Source organism: Schistocerca nitens, chromosome 1 (genome assembly GCF_023898315.1).
Source record: "Schistocerca nitens isolate TAMUIC-IGC-003100 chromosome 1, iqSchNite1.1, whole genome shotgun sequence".
NCBI lineage: Eukaryota > Metazoa > Arthropoda > Insecta > Orthoptera > Acrididae > Schistocerca > Schistocerca nitens.
The window spans coordinates 88,196,507-88,213,094 of NC_064614.1; the positions used below are offsets into that span (position 1 = coordinate 88,196,507).

Here is a 16,588-nt window from a genome sequence, read left to right on the forward strand (position 1 = left end):
GTGAGTTGACGCGTGCCCTTTCGGCTACTTCACTGTGGACTGGCTGCCTTAACCGTCCACTACAGGGAGTGTATCTGTTAGCTTATTACTGTGGGAAGAGACACGACTTCAGAGAGAATCATCTCTTCCCCCTCTGCAAAAACTTAAAGTCAGTAATTGGCGGTTTCTTTTTTTTTTCTTTTTTTTTTTTTTCAGAGATGCAGGTTTCTTAACTCGTGCCCTGGTTTGACATGAGTTTGTGCTGTCGTGTGGAAGGGGAGATTTAGCACCTCTAGAGCTCTGTGATTGGCTCAAGACGGTGTGAAAGCTGTGTCATTTGTGTGCTTTGCGGGAAAACGGATTTTTTTTCTGCAATGGTGCGAAGCACTCAGGTGCAGGACTTTGGTCTGGCAAACACTTATGGTCGAAGCTCTGGCATGTGTGGTTGGTACTTGGGACCTGTCCTGAGACTGACTTCACTTGCGAGTAGTTTAGAATGGGGAGCCTTTGGTCAAGTTGTTTTTGTACCGATAGTGTGACTTCAAATGTCTTGGACTACTCGTTTTCCGAGGGTACACGTATTCGTTTTTGGTTTACCAGTCTTGATGTTTGGTATCCTTTTGCGCTCTGACGTATGAGTGAGCCAAATTCGTCCTTGATACGACCAGCGAACGGGTGTGTCACACACTGAAATCTACTGTGTCCCTCCACCGCACACATCTCCCCAGCTGCAAGTTACATAGCCGCACGAAGCAAACAGGGTAACGTAGTGCCGCTCCGGCATTGTCACGGCGTAGGGCTCTCGATTGACACTTACTCTCAGCTACATCTGTGTAGAGAAACTTCACTAGAGTTGATCAGTCAAAGTCCGCTCAGTGTCAGATAAATTCAACTTGCGTTACCCACATTTTTAGGGCCAGAGTACTTGACTCATTGAACACCTAGTTAAACTTTCTCTGCCACCCAGGATCCTTGTCCAGTGTAGTCTTAAATTACCTGTTAGTTGTTTACAGTATTCAATCAATAACTTGTTTAGTATAATTTAAGTCTGTTTTGAGAAAATAAATGATGTTCCGACACTAAGTTTTGCCTACATTCTCAATCATTTAAACAGTCCCACTAGGGTTACCTTTCACCTTCTCTGCGCTTTTTTTGTCACGAAGTGTATATTACACCTTTTCATGTCACTGGTGGTATCTCAAACTCACTTCATTGTTCGGTAGTGGTCTACACGAACTGACGAGTTGACGTTGCGCCTAGTGCAAACAGGCGACCTTTTAATGCTGAATTGAAGTTTCTTTCCGTTCTGTTCTGTTCATGTCCAGTGCAAATCGACCTAAAGGACCTCTTCCAGTCTTTCCCATGCAACAGTCTTCAGCCATAGGCATTACGTTGCCCATGCATGTTATCTAATGTAATCTCCTCAACATCCATTAGCTCGTTGGCTTGTTATTTTTCTCTCTTCCAATCCATCAAAGCAATTTTCTTTCAACTACCGTCCACCCGCCTGGTTATATGTCCTGCCATCGTGCATTACATTATCACTCCTGTCATAATCGCGCCTTCGATGCAAGTTCGTTTCATAATGCATTGCTAGTTATCCCATCTTTCTTGGTACTGCAAATTACGAGAGCGCGCTGAAAAGTAATGTCTCTGATGATTTGTGTGTGAAAACTGATGAGCCTTTATAAACAGAGTAAACGTCATTAACATTCTTTATCTTTATGCTTCATGTCTACAAATTTGCACCCCTTTGCAGAAAGCGGGCTCCGAGTTGTAGCGTTTAACACGGCGGTGTGTAGCGTTCAGATGGTTCAAATGGCTCTGAGGAGTATGTGACTTAACTTCTGAGGTCATCAGTCCCCTAGAACTTAGAACTACTTAAACCTAACTAACCTAAGGACATCACACACATCCATGCCCGAGGCAGGATTCGAATATGTGACCTTAGCGGTCGCGCGGTTCCAAACTGTAGCGCCTAGAGCCGCTCGGCCACCCCGGCCGTGTGTAACGTAACGAAGAGTTAGTTCTCACATGGAACATCCTCTCCTTCACCATGACTATGTCCGACTACACTACGACATTGGCAGCAATCCGACGCCTTGGGTTCCCTGTCATCGATCATTATCCATACAGTGCCAACTTGGTCCCATCCGATTTTGATCTGTTTCCCGAACTTAGAGAACATCTTCAGGGACAAGTAGAGATGAGGTTGTGGTGCTGTCAACAAAGTCAAATCGGAGATATTTTTATGGCTGGGACAAGAAACATGTTACATGAAATGCTCGTAGGCACCAAAAAAGGGCCTCTATAGATATCAAATTGGGCTTGATGAAGTCCTCTGCCACAAGACCGATTCTGCTCTAAGAGCTTTCCTATGAAATTTTCTTTCATCAGTCTGGAGAAAATGAAAGTTGGAGTTTTTGTTCATTCTCAAATTCACAAAACTACTAAGAATAACAAATCTGATAAAGCAATGATGGGTAGAGTATAAGATGCTTCTGCTACCTTCAGTCCGTTACTGGAAAATTTGTAGGGAATAAAAAAAACACCCAAGGCGAATGGCCTTGCTGCAGTGGTAACAACGGTTTCCGTCAGATCACCAAAGTTAAGCGCCGGCCGGGGTGGCCGAGCGGTTCTAGGCGCTACAGTCTGGAACCGCGCGACCGCTACGGTCGCAGGTTCGAATCCTGCCTCGGGCATGGATGTGTGTGATGTCCTTAGGTTAGTTAGGTTTAAGTAGTTCTAAGTTCTAGGGGACTGATGACCTCAGATGATAAGTCCCATAGTGCGCAGAGCCCTTTGAACCATTTTGAACCAAAGTTAAGCGTTGTCAGTCTTGGTCAGCACTTGGATGCATCACTGACGGGGTCTGCCGAGTATTGTTGGCAAGTGGGGTGCATTCAGCCTTTGTGAGACCAATTGAGGAACTACTTGATTCAGAAGCAGCGGCATCGGTTCTTTCTGTGAGCTAGTGGTTGTATACAATTGCTAAATATGGAGCTATTGTATCAGCATACTCTGCGAACACCCCCCCCCCCCCCACCACCACCAAGAACCATGGACCTTGCCTTTGGTGGGGAGGCTTGCGTGCCTGAGCGATACAGATAGCCGTACCGTAGGTACAACCACAACGGAGGCCAGACAAACGTGTGGTTCCTGAAGAGGGGCAGCAGCCTTTTCAGTAGTTGCAGGGGCAACAGTCTGGATGATTGACTGATCTGGCCTTGTAACACTAGCCAAAACGGACTTTCTGTGTTTGTACTGCGAACGGCAGAAAGCAAGGGGAAACTACAACCGTAATTCATTCCGAGGGCATGCAGCTTTACTGTATGGTTTAATGATGATGGCGTCCTCTTGGGTAAAATATTCCGGAGGTAAAATAGTCCCCCATTCGGATCTCCGGGCGGGGACTACTCAGGAGGACGTCGTTATCAGGAGAAAGAAAACTGGCGTTCTACGGATCGGAGCGTGGAATGTCAGATCCCTTAATCGAGCAGGTAGGTTAGAAAATTTAAAAAGGGAAATGGATAGATTGAAGTTAGATATAGTGGGAATTAGTGAAGTTCGCTGGCAAGAGGAACAAGACTTTTGGTTATGCGAATACAGGGTTATAAATACAAAATCAAATAGGGGTAATGCAGGAGTCGGTTTAATAATGAATAAAAATTAGGGGTGCGGGTTAGCTACTACAAACAGCATAGTGAACGCATTATTGTGGCCAAGATAGACACGAAGCTCACGCATACCACAGTAGTACAAGTTTATATGCCAACTAGCTCTGCAGATGACGAACAAATTGAAGAAATGTATGATGAAATAAAAGAAATTTTTCAGATAGTGAAGGGAGATGAAAATTTAATACTCTTGGGTGACTGGAATTCGGTAGTAGGAAATGGGAGAGAAGGAAACGTAGTAGGTGAATATGGATTGGGGCTAAGAAATGAAAGAGGAAGCCGTCTGGTAGAATTTTGCACAGAGCGCAACTTAATCATAGCTAACACTTGGTTCAAGAATCATAAAAGAAGGTTGTATACATGGAAGAATCCTGGAGATACTAAAAGGTATCAGATAGATTATATAATGGTAAGACAGACATTTAGGAAACAGGTTTTAAATTGTAAGTCATTTCCAGGGGCAGATGTGGACTCTAACCACAATCTATTGGTTATGCACTGTAGATTAAAACTGAAGAAACTGCAAAGAGGTGGAAATTTTTGGAGATGGGACCTGGATAAACTGACTAAACTAGAGGTTGTACAGAGTTTCAGGGAGAGCATAAGGGAACAATTGACAGGAATGGGGGAAACAAATACAGTAGAAGAAGAATGGGGAACTCTGAGGGATGAAGTAGTGAAGGCAGCAGAGGATCAAGTAGGTAAGAAGACTAGGGCTAGTAGAGATCCTTGGGTAACACAAGAAATATTGAATTTGATTGATGAAAGGAGAAAATATAAAAATGCAGTAAATGAAGCAGGCAAGAAGGAATACAAAAGTCTCAAAAATGACATCAACGGGAAGTGTAAAATGGCTAAGCAGGGATAGCTAGAGGACAAATGTAAGGATGTAGAGGCTTATCTCACTAGGGGTAAGATAGATACTGCCTACAGGAAAATTAAAGAGACCTTTGGAGAAAAGAGAACCACTTGTATGAATATCAAGAGCTCAGATGGAAACCCAGTTCTAAGAAAAGGAAGGAAAGCAGAAAGGTGGAAGGAGTATGCAGAGAGTCCATACAAGGGTGATGTACTTGAGGACAATATTATGGAAATGGAAGAGGATGTAGATGAAGATGAAATGGGAGATACGATACTGCGTGAAGAGTTTGACAGAGCACTGAAAGACCTGAGTCGAAACAAGGCCCCGGGAGTAGACAACATTCCATTAGAACTACTGACGGCCTTGGGAGAGCCAGTCCTGACAAAACTCTACCATCTGGTGAGCAAGATGTATGAAACAGGCGAAATAACCACAGACTTCAGGAAGAATATAATAATTCCAATCCCAAAGAAAGCAGGTGCTGACAGATGTGAAAATTACCGAACAATCAGTTGAATAAGTCACGGATGCAAAATACTAACACGAATTCTTTACAGACGAATGGAAAAACTGGTCGAAGCCGACCTCGGGGAAGATCAGTTTGGATTCCGTAGAAATATAGGAACACGTGAGGCAATACTGACCCTACGACTTATCTTAGAAGCTAGATTAAGGAAAGGCAAACATACGTTTCTAGCATTTGTAGACTTTGAGAAAGATTTTGACAATGTTGACTGGAATACTCTCTTTCAAATTCTGAAGGTGGCAGGGGTAAAAAAAAAAAAAGGAAGCGAAAGGCTATTTACAGTTTGTACAGAAACCAGATGGCAGTTATAAGAGTCCAGGGACATGAAAGGGAAGCAGTGGTTGGGAAGGGAGCGAGACAGGGTTGTAGCCACTCCCCGATGTTATTCAATCTGTATATTGTGTTAGCATTGAAAGAAACAAAAGAAAAATTCGGAGTAGGTATGAAAATCCATGGAGAAGAAATAAAAACTTTGAGGTTCGCCGATGACATTGTAATTCTGTCAGTGACAGCAAAGGACTTGGAAGAGCAGTTGAACGGAATGGACAGTGTCTTTAAAGGAGGGTATAAGATGAACATCAACAAAAGCAAAACGAGGATAATGGAATGTAGTCGAATTAAGTTGGGTGATGCTGAGGGAATTAGATTAGGAAATGAGACACTTAAAGTAGTGAAGGAGTTTTGCTATTTGGGGAGCAAAATAACTGATGATGGTTGAAGTAGAGAGGATATAAAATGTAGACTGGCAATGGCAAGGAAAGCGTTTCTGAAGAAGAGAAATTTGTTAACATCGGGTGTAGATTTAAGTGTCAGGAAGGCGTTTCTGAAAGTATTTGTATGGAGTGTAGCATGTATGGAAGTGAAATATGGACGATAACTAATTTGGACAAGAAGAGAATAGAAGCTTTCGAAATGTGGTGCTACAGAAGAATGCTGAAGAATAGATGGGTAGATCATATAACTAATGAGGCGGTATTGAATAGGATTGGGGAGAAGAGGAGTTTGTGGCACAACTTGACTAGAAGAAGGGATCGGTTGGTAGGACATGTTCTGAGGCATCAAGGGATCACAAATTTAGTATTGGAAGGCAGCGTGGAGGGTAAAAATCATAGAGGGAGACCAAGAGATGAATACTCTAAGCACATTCAGAGGGATGTTGGCTGCAGTAGGTACTGGGAGATGAAGAAGCTTGCACAGGATAGAGTAGTATGGAGAGCTGCATCAAACCAGTCTCAGGACTGAAGACCACAACAACAACAATATCGATTCAAATTTACAAAGAGCTAAGTGGTATGACGCTGGAACCTCGCTGGCCTGGATGCATCACTGATTAGGTTGAAAGAGTGTCATAAAGCCGTTGTATCTTCTCCAGAGGCAAGATGGCGCCCAAATATTTTAACTGCCGTGTTGCAAAAGACGTCAGGCGCCGACGCCGCACTGCAACACAGTTCCGTCGGGTTGGTTGACAGCTCAGCCCCTGTGACTACACGTCATTCGCAGCGCGACCTGCAGAACGTCTTCGCATACACCGGAACAAAGCACAGAGATCGCATATACAGGCGGACAAAAATATTCAGACACTGGGAGTAATCAGAGAAGTAAACCTTAAATGTGATTTAACTCAAAATATATATTTTATTATTTACAAATATGTAATACATACGTCAGTCTGAATATATGCAGCCGGCCGGAGTGGCTGTGAGGGTCTAGGCGCTACAGTCTGGAACCGCGCTGCTGCTACGGTCGCAGGCTCGAATCCTGCCTCGGGCAAGGATGTGTGATGTCCTTAGGTTAGTTCAAATGGCTCTGAGCACTATGGGGCTCAACATGTATGGTCATCTGTCACCTAGAACTTAGAACTACTTAAACCTAACTAACCTAAGGACATCACACAACACCCAGTCATCACGAGGGAGAGAAAATCCCTGATCCCGCCGGGAATCGAACCCGGGAACCCGGGCGCGGGAAGCGAGAACGCTACCGCACGACCACGAGATGCGGACCTTTAGGTTAGTTAGGTTTAAGTAGTTCTAAGTCTAGGGCAACTGATGACCTCAGATGTTAAGTTCCATAGTGCTTAGAGCCATACGAACCATTTTAATTACAGCCCTCAGCCTTTGTGGCATGAAGTAAACAACCTTTGCCGGCCGTGGTGGCCAAGCGGTTAAAGGCGCTACAGTCTGGAACCGCGCGGCCGCTACGGTCGCGGGTTTGAATCCTGCCTCGGGCATGGATGTGTGTGATGTCCTTAGGTTAGTTAGGTTTAAGTAGTTCCAAGTTCTAGGGGACTGATGACCTTAGAAGTTAAGTCCCATAGTGCTCAGAGCCATTTGAACCAAACAACCTTTGTCGTTGTATCCGAACCGTCATTCACCCATTCTTCTTCTATCAATACACGGAAATGTGTCAAACTGCTCACATGTCTTTTGTGTAGTCTCGTTTTCTGTTCATTCCAGATATTTTGCCGATGGATTGAGGTCTAGAGACTGCGGTGGGTGATGAGGCGATGAGGCGTGTTGCATAGGATCCACAGTTTGACAATTTCCGCTGTATACTTAGGACGATTGTCTTGTTGGAAGTAAGTCACCTCCCAGATCCAACATCGCAGTACCTTTTCTCAGATTTTGTTTGAACACATCGAGATAGAGAAATTTGTCCACGGTGCCTTCAATGAAGACAAGCTCGCCAACACCTCTGGAAGACATGTATCCCCACACCGTCATACTGCTGCGTCCATGTTTGATGGTTGCTTGCATGTTTTTGGGCTGCCATTCTGTGTTTGGTTGACGCCTCACTAAACTGCGGCCATCCACGTGGCTCGTAGTAAATTTGCAATCATCACTCCACAGAATCTTGTCAGAAAAGGTCACATCCTTGCCGACAAATTCTTCTGCTAAAACCACCCTCCTTTTTGCGTTACATTTACTGACAAACGGTTTGCGCTTTGGCACTCTGGCATTGTATTCAGAGCGTTTCAGACACCTGCGCACTGTTGTAACACTGTCTTCCGTACCAAAGCCTTCTACCAGTTCTGCCGCTATAGCAGGGGCCGTTGTCCGAGGGGTCGTTTTCCAGCATTCGCACTATCTTCCTCTTGTCTCTGTTCGTGAGTTTCTGAGGACGCCCCTGTCGTGGACGATTGACGAGAGTTTTTTCTTCTTTCCGTTTTTGGACGATACTGAATATAGTTTTTCGGCTTCGGTTGACGACCTTGCACATTTCTGCACATGATTTTCGCTCACTATGCAGCAGCGCAATAAGACTACGCTCTTCCACTGTCGTTAGCCTACCTTCACAGGGCATGGCGCTACGTTGATCTTTTTTGACGAGACCTGTGCTTTCCTGTAGTAGGAGACAGTTGCACTGCGTACACTGACTGTTTGCTGCCACCGAGTTTTGCCTTCAGACTGCGGTTACCTTGTCAAGCGGGATGGTGTCCCGCGTGAAACGCGCGCCTGTGATGGTAACCCGGAACTAATCGTTCCAGGTAGAGAATACGGTGACATTCGCATGGTCGACGTCTTTAGAAATATTCCCTGCGTTATGGCACGTACGCAGTTATGCATTCCGTGTATGCATCAGTCACAATTGACCGTGAGGTACGCATGTGGCCTGTGTCTGAATACTTTCGTTCGCCTCTGTAAGTCAGCAAGAGAGGTCGCTCCTACCACGAACCTTCTGAGGCATCCGCCAATGTCACATGCAGCCAAACACGATGAAGTGTATCTTCGCCGTCCGGGTATTTAGGATCGTGGCCGCATCGATTACGGCACGCCACCTTCGCCGCCGAGGGACCTCGGCAACGTGCTCGCGGGCCTGTTGTTATTCTGTCAGACTCATTTGGCAAGACTGTAGAAACTGTGAACTCGTACAGATCGTAGCTTACGTGTTAGTCTGTACAACTGTGCTCCGCTCAAGGAGAGCGAGGACATGAAGATCTGAAGTCAAACCAGTGGAGAACGTACTCTGTAGAAGATTTGAAGCTTTGTGTTGTATCCCCAACCAAGACTTGTATTCCAACTTCTTTAGTTTAGTTGTGAACCTATTTGCCTGTTGTGAAGTAGTCCTGAAGTTTGTTACTTGTCTGAGACGATCAACGAAGACCATTATTGTTGAATTCGTAGAAGATGAATACATGCTCGAGTATTTTTATTTATTTATTTATTTATTTTTATTTTATTTGTTTATTTATTTATTTATTTTTTTGGAAGTGTTCCAAGTCCAGAATACTTCAGTAACTGATCCTTGACATCCTAGAAACTGGCACAGGAACTGAATTAACATCCGAGTTGGTCCCATACATGTTCTATGGGGTACCGATCTGGGGGATCTGGCTGGCCACTGGAGAATAGTAGAGCTGGACGGGTATCACGACAAACACTCCAGTGATCTCCTTATGTAAACAAAGTAGCCAGTTGCGCTACCGTTCTTCTGTAACAAACCGCTCACTTGGCTCTTTTTTCGTTTACTTAGGTTGTACACTACTGCCCATTAAAATTGTTACACCAAGAAGAGAAACAGATGATAAACGGGTATTCATTGGACAAATATATTATACTAGAACGGACATGTGATTGCACTTTCACGCAATTTGGGTGCATAGATCCTGAGAAATCAGTACCCAGAACAACCACGTCTGGCCGTAATAACGGCCTTGATACGCCTGGGCATTGAGTGAAACAGAGTTTGGATGGCGTGTACAGGTACAGCTGCCCATGCAGCTTCAACACGATACCACAGTTCATCAAGAGTAGTGACTAGCGTATTGTGACGAGCCAGTTGCTCAGCCCCCATTGACTAGACGTTTCCAGTTGGTGAGAGATCTGGAAAATGTGCTTCTGTATCCAGAAAGGCATGTACAGGACCTGCAATATGCGGTCGTGCATTATCCTGCTGAAATGTAGGGTTTCGCAGGGATCGGATGAAGGGTAGAGCCACGCGTCGTAACACATCTGAAATGTAACGTCCACTGTTCAAGGTGCCGTCAATGCGAACAAGAGGTGACCGAGACGTGTAACCATTGGCACCCAATACCATCACGCCGGGTGATACGCCAGTATGGCGATGACGAATACACGCTTCCAATATGGGTTCACTGCGATGTCGCCAAATACGGATGCGACCATCGTGATGCTGTAAACAGAACCTGGATTCATCCGAAAAAATGACGTTTTGCCATTCGTGCACCGAGGTTCGTAGTTGAGTAAACCAACGCAGGAGCTCCTGTCTGTGATGCAGCGTCAAGGGTACCCGCAGTCATGGTCTGCAAGCTGATAGTCCATGCTGCTGCAAACGTCGTCGAACTGTTCGCGCAGAGGTTGTTGTCTTGCAAACGTCCCCATCTGTCGACTCAGGGATCGAGACGTGGCTGCACGATCCGTTACAGCCATGCGGATAAGGTGTCTGTCATCTCGACTGCAAGTGATACGAGGCCGTTGGGATCCAGGACGGCGTTCCGTATTACCCTCAGGCATCCACCGATTCCATATTCTGCTAACAGTCATTGGATCTCGACCATCGCGAGCAGCAATGTGGCGATACGATAAACCGATAGGCTACAATCAAAGTCGGAAACGTGATGGTGCGCATTTCTCCTCCTTACAAGAGGCATCACAACAACGTTTCACCAGGCAAGGCCGGTCAACTGCTGTTTGTGTATGAGAAATCGGTTGGAAACTTTCCCCATGTCAGTATGTTGTAGGTGTCCCCACCGGTGCCAACCTTGTGTGAATGCTCTGAAAAGCTAATCATTTGCATATCACAGCATCTTTTTCCTATCGGTTAAATTTCGCGTCTGTAGCACGTAATCTTCGTGGTGTAGCAATTTTAATGGCCAGTGGTATAGTTAATGGAGTATAACTATTATAATTACGATTTGTAGTCCGCAACAGCGCTGGTGGCCTCTTGGCCAGGGATGTGCTGTAGACAGCAGCGCAGTTAGCCAGTCAGCCCTCGCTCAGTTTTCGCGTTCCTTGCTGTGCGAACCTCCGGAATTTTTTATCATTCCATCGCGCTTTACATCTGGGAATCTACGATTGACTGATTACTGAGGTATTCTGTGAGTTGTGTGAGTTTTGTCACCATGGCTGAAACACCTAGATGGAGCTAAGTGTCTCACAAACAGGCTAGGGACGTTACTATCGTTCTTCAAAGGCGAGGCAGATTCAGGCGAGCTGTCGTGCAAGGTTGCTGAGATGCAGGAGCGCACTGTAGCTTTCTGAGAAGAGAATCATCCAGGATGCCAAGATTGAGCTGTGCACGGCTCGTGTTCATGTCATTTATTGTTTGTCATCTTCTATTACGCTACTGCCGCCTCGTTTTCTTATTCCATTTATTGGTGTCACTAACTTCCTGCCTTACTTGCCTGTGAGCGGCAGCAGCAGCGTTTATCGATAAGCGCACTATCGTACCATCTCTGGAGCGACCGATAGTATTTCCGGGTCGTCGTGTGTCTGGCAGTCAGTTCGAGACGGATCTGCGGTGCTCAAAATGGTTCAAATGGCTCTGAGCACTATGGGACTCAACTGCTGAGGTCATAAGTGTTGTGGCGTAACAAGCTAGTCACGCCACACTGAGGAGGAAGCCGAAAGGCACGCGTACACACACGCCGACTGGCGTCAAGTCTGGAACAGGATAAGTTATGACTGCTATAAAGAAAATACGTAGCTTTGGAATATACTTAACTTTTAATGCTTCCTTTGGTACATCTCTCTTGACTATACAAATGAGACTCGTAAGATACATGCACTGATACAATTGGCGCCTTGCTAAGTCGTAGCCATTAACTTAGCTGAAGGCTATTCTAACTGTCTCTCGGCAAATGAGAGCAAAGGCTTCGTCAGTATAGTCGCTAGCAACGTCGTCGTACAACTGGGGCGAGTTCTCGTACGTCTCTCGAGACCTGCCGTGTGGTGGCGGTCGATCTGCGATCCTGACAGTGGCGACACGCGGGTCCGACATGTACTAATGGACCGCGGCCGATTTAAGCTACCACCTAGCAAGTGTGGTGTCTGGCAGTGACACCACAATAAGTCCCCTAGAACTTAGAACTACTTAAACCTAACTAACCTAAGGACAACACACACATCCATGCCCGAGGCAGGATTCGAACCTGCGACCGTAGCGGTCGATCTGCGGTGCACTCGGGGATGGAACCCCAGTGACGTCGGCTCAGCCCGTACCAGCGGGGACGACCGTTGGTTGGGCGTTCGGTCGGTCGTCTCACCGACGAAGAGTATTTGGGTCGGTTCCTTCTTGTGCAGAGATGTCGGTTGTATTCACTTTGCATGGTTGGACCCGAGCCAGTGTCTCCGGGACGTCGTCCGTCTGAAGGAATGTGTGAGTGGGAGACGCACCAGCAGTGCAGTCGCGACGGAGCAGCAGTCGCGGACGGAGCAGCAGTCCAGTCGGTCCGTTGGCGTGGAGCAGCAAGCAAGCTCCCGTCGCTCGGAGTCGGGCTGGAGCCGCTGGCGGCGTGCACGCGCGGTTGGACCGTGAGGTGCTGCTTGCGGGTGCTACGAAGTTGGTCCCCCACCGATCTTGGACATGAAGGTTGAGTGTTCACTTAACTTACTATCGAGCCTCAACTACTTGCATTTCTTCGTTTGATCGTGGTTGTCGCATTTGGGACATTCCGGAGAGCAACAACGTGTGCGTATTTAGGTCACTAAGATTCCAACTGTCTTCCCGTGGAATTTAACTTAACTTACTATATTCCCTGTTATTGAAGTTCTAACAACCCTACCACAACAAAGGTCAAAAATTAATTATGATTGTAGTGTTGCTCACGCTGCTAAATATTGCATTTTCGGGCAACAACAAAGTTATATTACGTGGCCGGTGTCATAAGAGCACAGTTAATAAAGTCATTTCTTGAAATAATGGATAAACTAGGCACTCATCTTTTCGTGTTTCCCACGCTGGTCTCGTTGTGAACTCATGGCTCAATCGTCGAAAATCTAGGTAGTGATGATTCCAAGCTCGGATGCAAAGAGGCCCAGGTGTTATTCTGCGATATTCAAAAGTTTTATATATGCGTTTCACAAACCATTCTTGAAGATTAAACCTTTGCAAGTTAGGACAATGGTGATGTAAAAAAGTAATCAGCACTCCGAATTTAAGTTACACTTCTTTTTTATTACTTTTGTTGCAATATCACGCAACTCGTTCCAAAACATCACTTCACAATACAAAACATACTTGAAAACATCTTCCTCACTGTTAAAGTTCACATTTCATAAACTGACTACAATTTGCGTCTTTTTAACATGACGACCAAAGCTTGACTCTATAATAACCGCTTACGCGCCCAAAAATCAGAGTTACAAGTATTTCAAAGATCATAGTGACAAAAGAAAGAATACACATAAGATTAATATCATTGCAATATATACATATCGATGTATCGAAGTACCTCTACATTAATGAAATCAAATCTGAACGTTGTCACAGAAATATGTTAACTATTTTACAGAAACACAGTAGAATATTGCTGGTATCGAGAGGTTGAGGTGAGGTGCCGTAGTGGTTACATAATTCAAGTACCATTACAAAGTTCACCATTGGTGCCTTCTACCTCGTGGCCTTTGATGTTATGGTTACCTGATCGTTGACGTAATTTCAGGCAGTGGATTTTCCTGGTCGCGTTGTTGCTGTCCAAAGCGGCGTGTAGTTCGACAGCTGAGGTGTTGTTAGTCGTTGTGGGCGCCAACAACATTCTGTGTGTCGTTGTATTGTAATCTTGTGGTCCTTTTGCTAGTTACGTCTAGTGGAACTCATGTGGTTGATTGGTCGGTCGGCTGTCTGTCAGCTGGGTTGCGGCCTGTCTCGCCAAAACGGGCGTTACTGTTACAATTCCAGGCCGACCCTTGGAACTTCTGAGCGCCGTTCCGTGTCTGTTACATAGTAACTTCCCTGCTTGAGTTTTAGTTATGGGTTGATGTCTGGTCTTCAGCTGAGTTTTATATATCCTGAATTAATGTTCTTGGCTTGCCCTTAAGGCATGAGACTGTTGTTCTTATAGGGGCCTTCAGCCGAATTTTGCATCAAATCTTTTAAGGCCTTAAGCCGTAAATTATTGTGATGATGTGTGGCCTTAAGCCGAGTTTTAATATCTCTTAAATTAATGTTCTTGTCTTGCCCTTAAGGCATACAGTTGTGATGTTTTTGTACAGGGCCTTCAGCCGAATTTGCTTCAGTTGTTTTAAGATTAGGCCTTCTGCCATTGGATTGAAACACTTCTTATTGCTTGATATGCGACCTCCAGCCGAGTTCCATTAAAATTAAGGTGCTAACGCCTTCAGCCTGTTTAGATTGAAGATTTAGAAAATATTTTTGGGTGACACCTCCAGAAGAACCTTCTATGTCAATTTCTTACTTAGACCTTGCGTCTTGGATTATGAGTGTGGCCTTCAGCCGATCTAAAGTTAATCAAAGGAGATCCATTACAGCTTTGAGTGTTTTGCATTCTTGTGTAATATTGGGTGTCGATAAATAAAGTTTGTATGTTGAGTGCAACTGACAGCAACCTCACTTTGGCCCCTTTCCACAACCTAACACGCTCTGGGCTGCTAGCCCAGGCATTTCAAAGCTGTCTCAGCAGGCAACTTGAAATATGGAGTGTCGGTCCCCAGGGAAGAAACATAGCGTGCCAAAGCGGGCAACAGGAATCAAAGACATCGAGCAAGATGTTTTATTTCTAAAGGTTTTAGAATTCTTTGGTGGAGCCGAGTACCCCACAGCAGTGACGCTGCTCAGTGTTATGCGTGAAAGCACTGGGTTTGAAGTAAGTGCAAGATCTACATCTACATCTACATCTACATGATTACTCTGCAATTCACATTTAAGTGCTTGGCAGAGGGTTCATCGAACCACCATCATACTATCTCCCTACCATTCCACTCCCGAACAGCGCGCGGGAAAAACGAACACCTAAACCTTTCTGTTCGAGCTCTGATTTCTCTTATTTTATTTTGATGATCATTCCTACCTAAGTATGTTGGGCTCAACAAAATATTTTCGCATTCGGAAGAGAAAGTTGGTGACTGAAATTTCGTAAATAGATCTCGCCGCGACGAAAAACGTCTTTGCTTTAATGACTTCCATCCCAACTCGCGTATCATATCTGCCACACTCTCTCCCCTATTACGTGATACTACAAAACGAGCTGCCCTTTTTTGCACCCTTTCGATGTCCTCCGTCAATCCCACCTGGTAAGGATTCCACACCGCGCAGCAATATTCTAACAGGGGACGAACGAGTGTAGTGTAAGCCGTCTCAATGCAAAGAATACTGAAGAACATCGGATTTAAATATATAAAATTCAGTGACGGCGGGAATGTTTTAATGGAGAGTAGTCATATTGCTGTGGCTAGACTGACGTTTTCAAGAACGATGCATTAAGTCAGATCAAAAGGAATGTCAGCTGTGTATTACCTGGATGAGACTTGGGTAAATCAGAACCACACTGGCAATTTTATTTGGCAAACAACAGAGGGACAAGGCAACTTGACAGTTCTAGTGGGAAAAGGAGGGCGTATTATATGTCACGCTAGTTCCACTGTTACTGGATTTGTGCCGGAAAGTAAACTTGTATTCCAAGAAAAATCCAATAGCCTTTCTGACCACCACGCCGAAATCAAAGGAAAAACATTTCGAGAATGGTTTCAGAATCACCTGTTGCCTTATTTGCACCCAGGTTCTGTCATTGTTATGGACAATGCGAGCTACCAATTATTGTCTGTCTTAGAAGATAGTTTAAAGAAAAGTAAACCTACGTTTCTAGCATTTGTAGACTTAGAGAAAGCTTTTGATAATGTTGATTGGAATACTCTCTTTCAAATTCTAAAGGTGGCAGGGGTCAAATACAGGTAGCGAAAGGCTATTTACAATTTGTACAGAAACCAGATGGCAGTTATAAGTCGAGGGGCATGAGAGGGAAGCAGTGGTTGGGAAGGGAGTGAGACAGGGTTGTAGCCTATCCCCGATGTTGTTCAATCTCTATATTGAGCAATCAGTAAAGGGAAAAAAAAGAAAAATTCGAAGTAGGAATTAAAATCCTTGGAGACGAAATAAAAACTTTGAGGTTTGCCGATGACATTGTAATTCTGTCAGAGACAGCAAAGGACCTGGAAGAGCTGTTGAACGGAATGAACAGTGTATTGAAGGGAGTATATAACATGAACATCAACAAAAGCAAAACGAGGATAATGGAATGTCGTCGAATTAAATCGGGTGATGCTGAGGGAATTAGATTAGGAAATGAGACACTTAAAGTAGCAAATGAGTTTTGCTATTTGGGGAGCAAAATATCTGATGACTGTTGAAGTAGAGAGGATATAAAATGTAGACTGGCAATGGCAAGGGATGCGTTTCTAAAGAACACAAATTTGTTAACATCGAGTATAGATATAAGTATCAGGAAGTCTTTTCTGAAAGTATTTGTATGGAGTGTAGAACTGTGTGGAAGTGAAACATGGACGATAAATAGTTTAGACATTAGGAGAATGGAAGCTTTCGTAATATGGTGCTACAGAAGAATGCTGA

The 16,588-nt window shown here is 44.8% G+C and overlaps 2 protein-coding genes across 2 annotated transcripts in view; both read left to right on the forward strand.

Moving 5' to 3' along the window:
* LOC126240637 (glutathione hydrolase 7-like) overlaps nucleotides 1–14,867 on the forward strand; it is a 77,644-nt gene extending 62,777 nt beyond the window's left edge. The window contains exon 4 of the mRNA XM_049947982.1: nucleotides 14,677–14,867. Coding sequence (XP_049803939.1) covers nucleotides 14,677–14,867 — 191 coding nt within the window. The remainder of the gene's footprint in view (nucleotides 1–14,676) is intronic.
* Nucleotides 12,428–16,588, forward strand: part of LOC126242207 (scoloptoxin SSD20-like) — a 63,722-nt gene continuing 59,561 nt past the window's right edge. The window contains exon 1 of the mRNA XM_049948111.1: nucleotides 12,428–12,595. The gene's annotated coding sequence lies outside the window, so the exon portion shown is untranslated. The remainder of the gene's footprint in view (nucleotides 12,596–16,588) is intronic.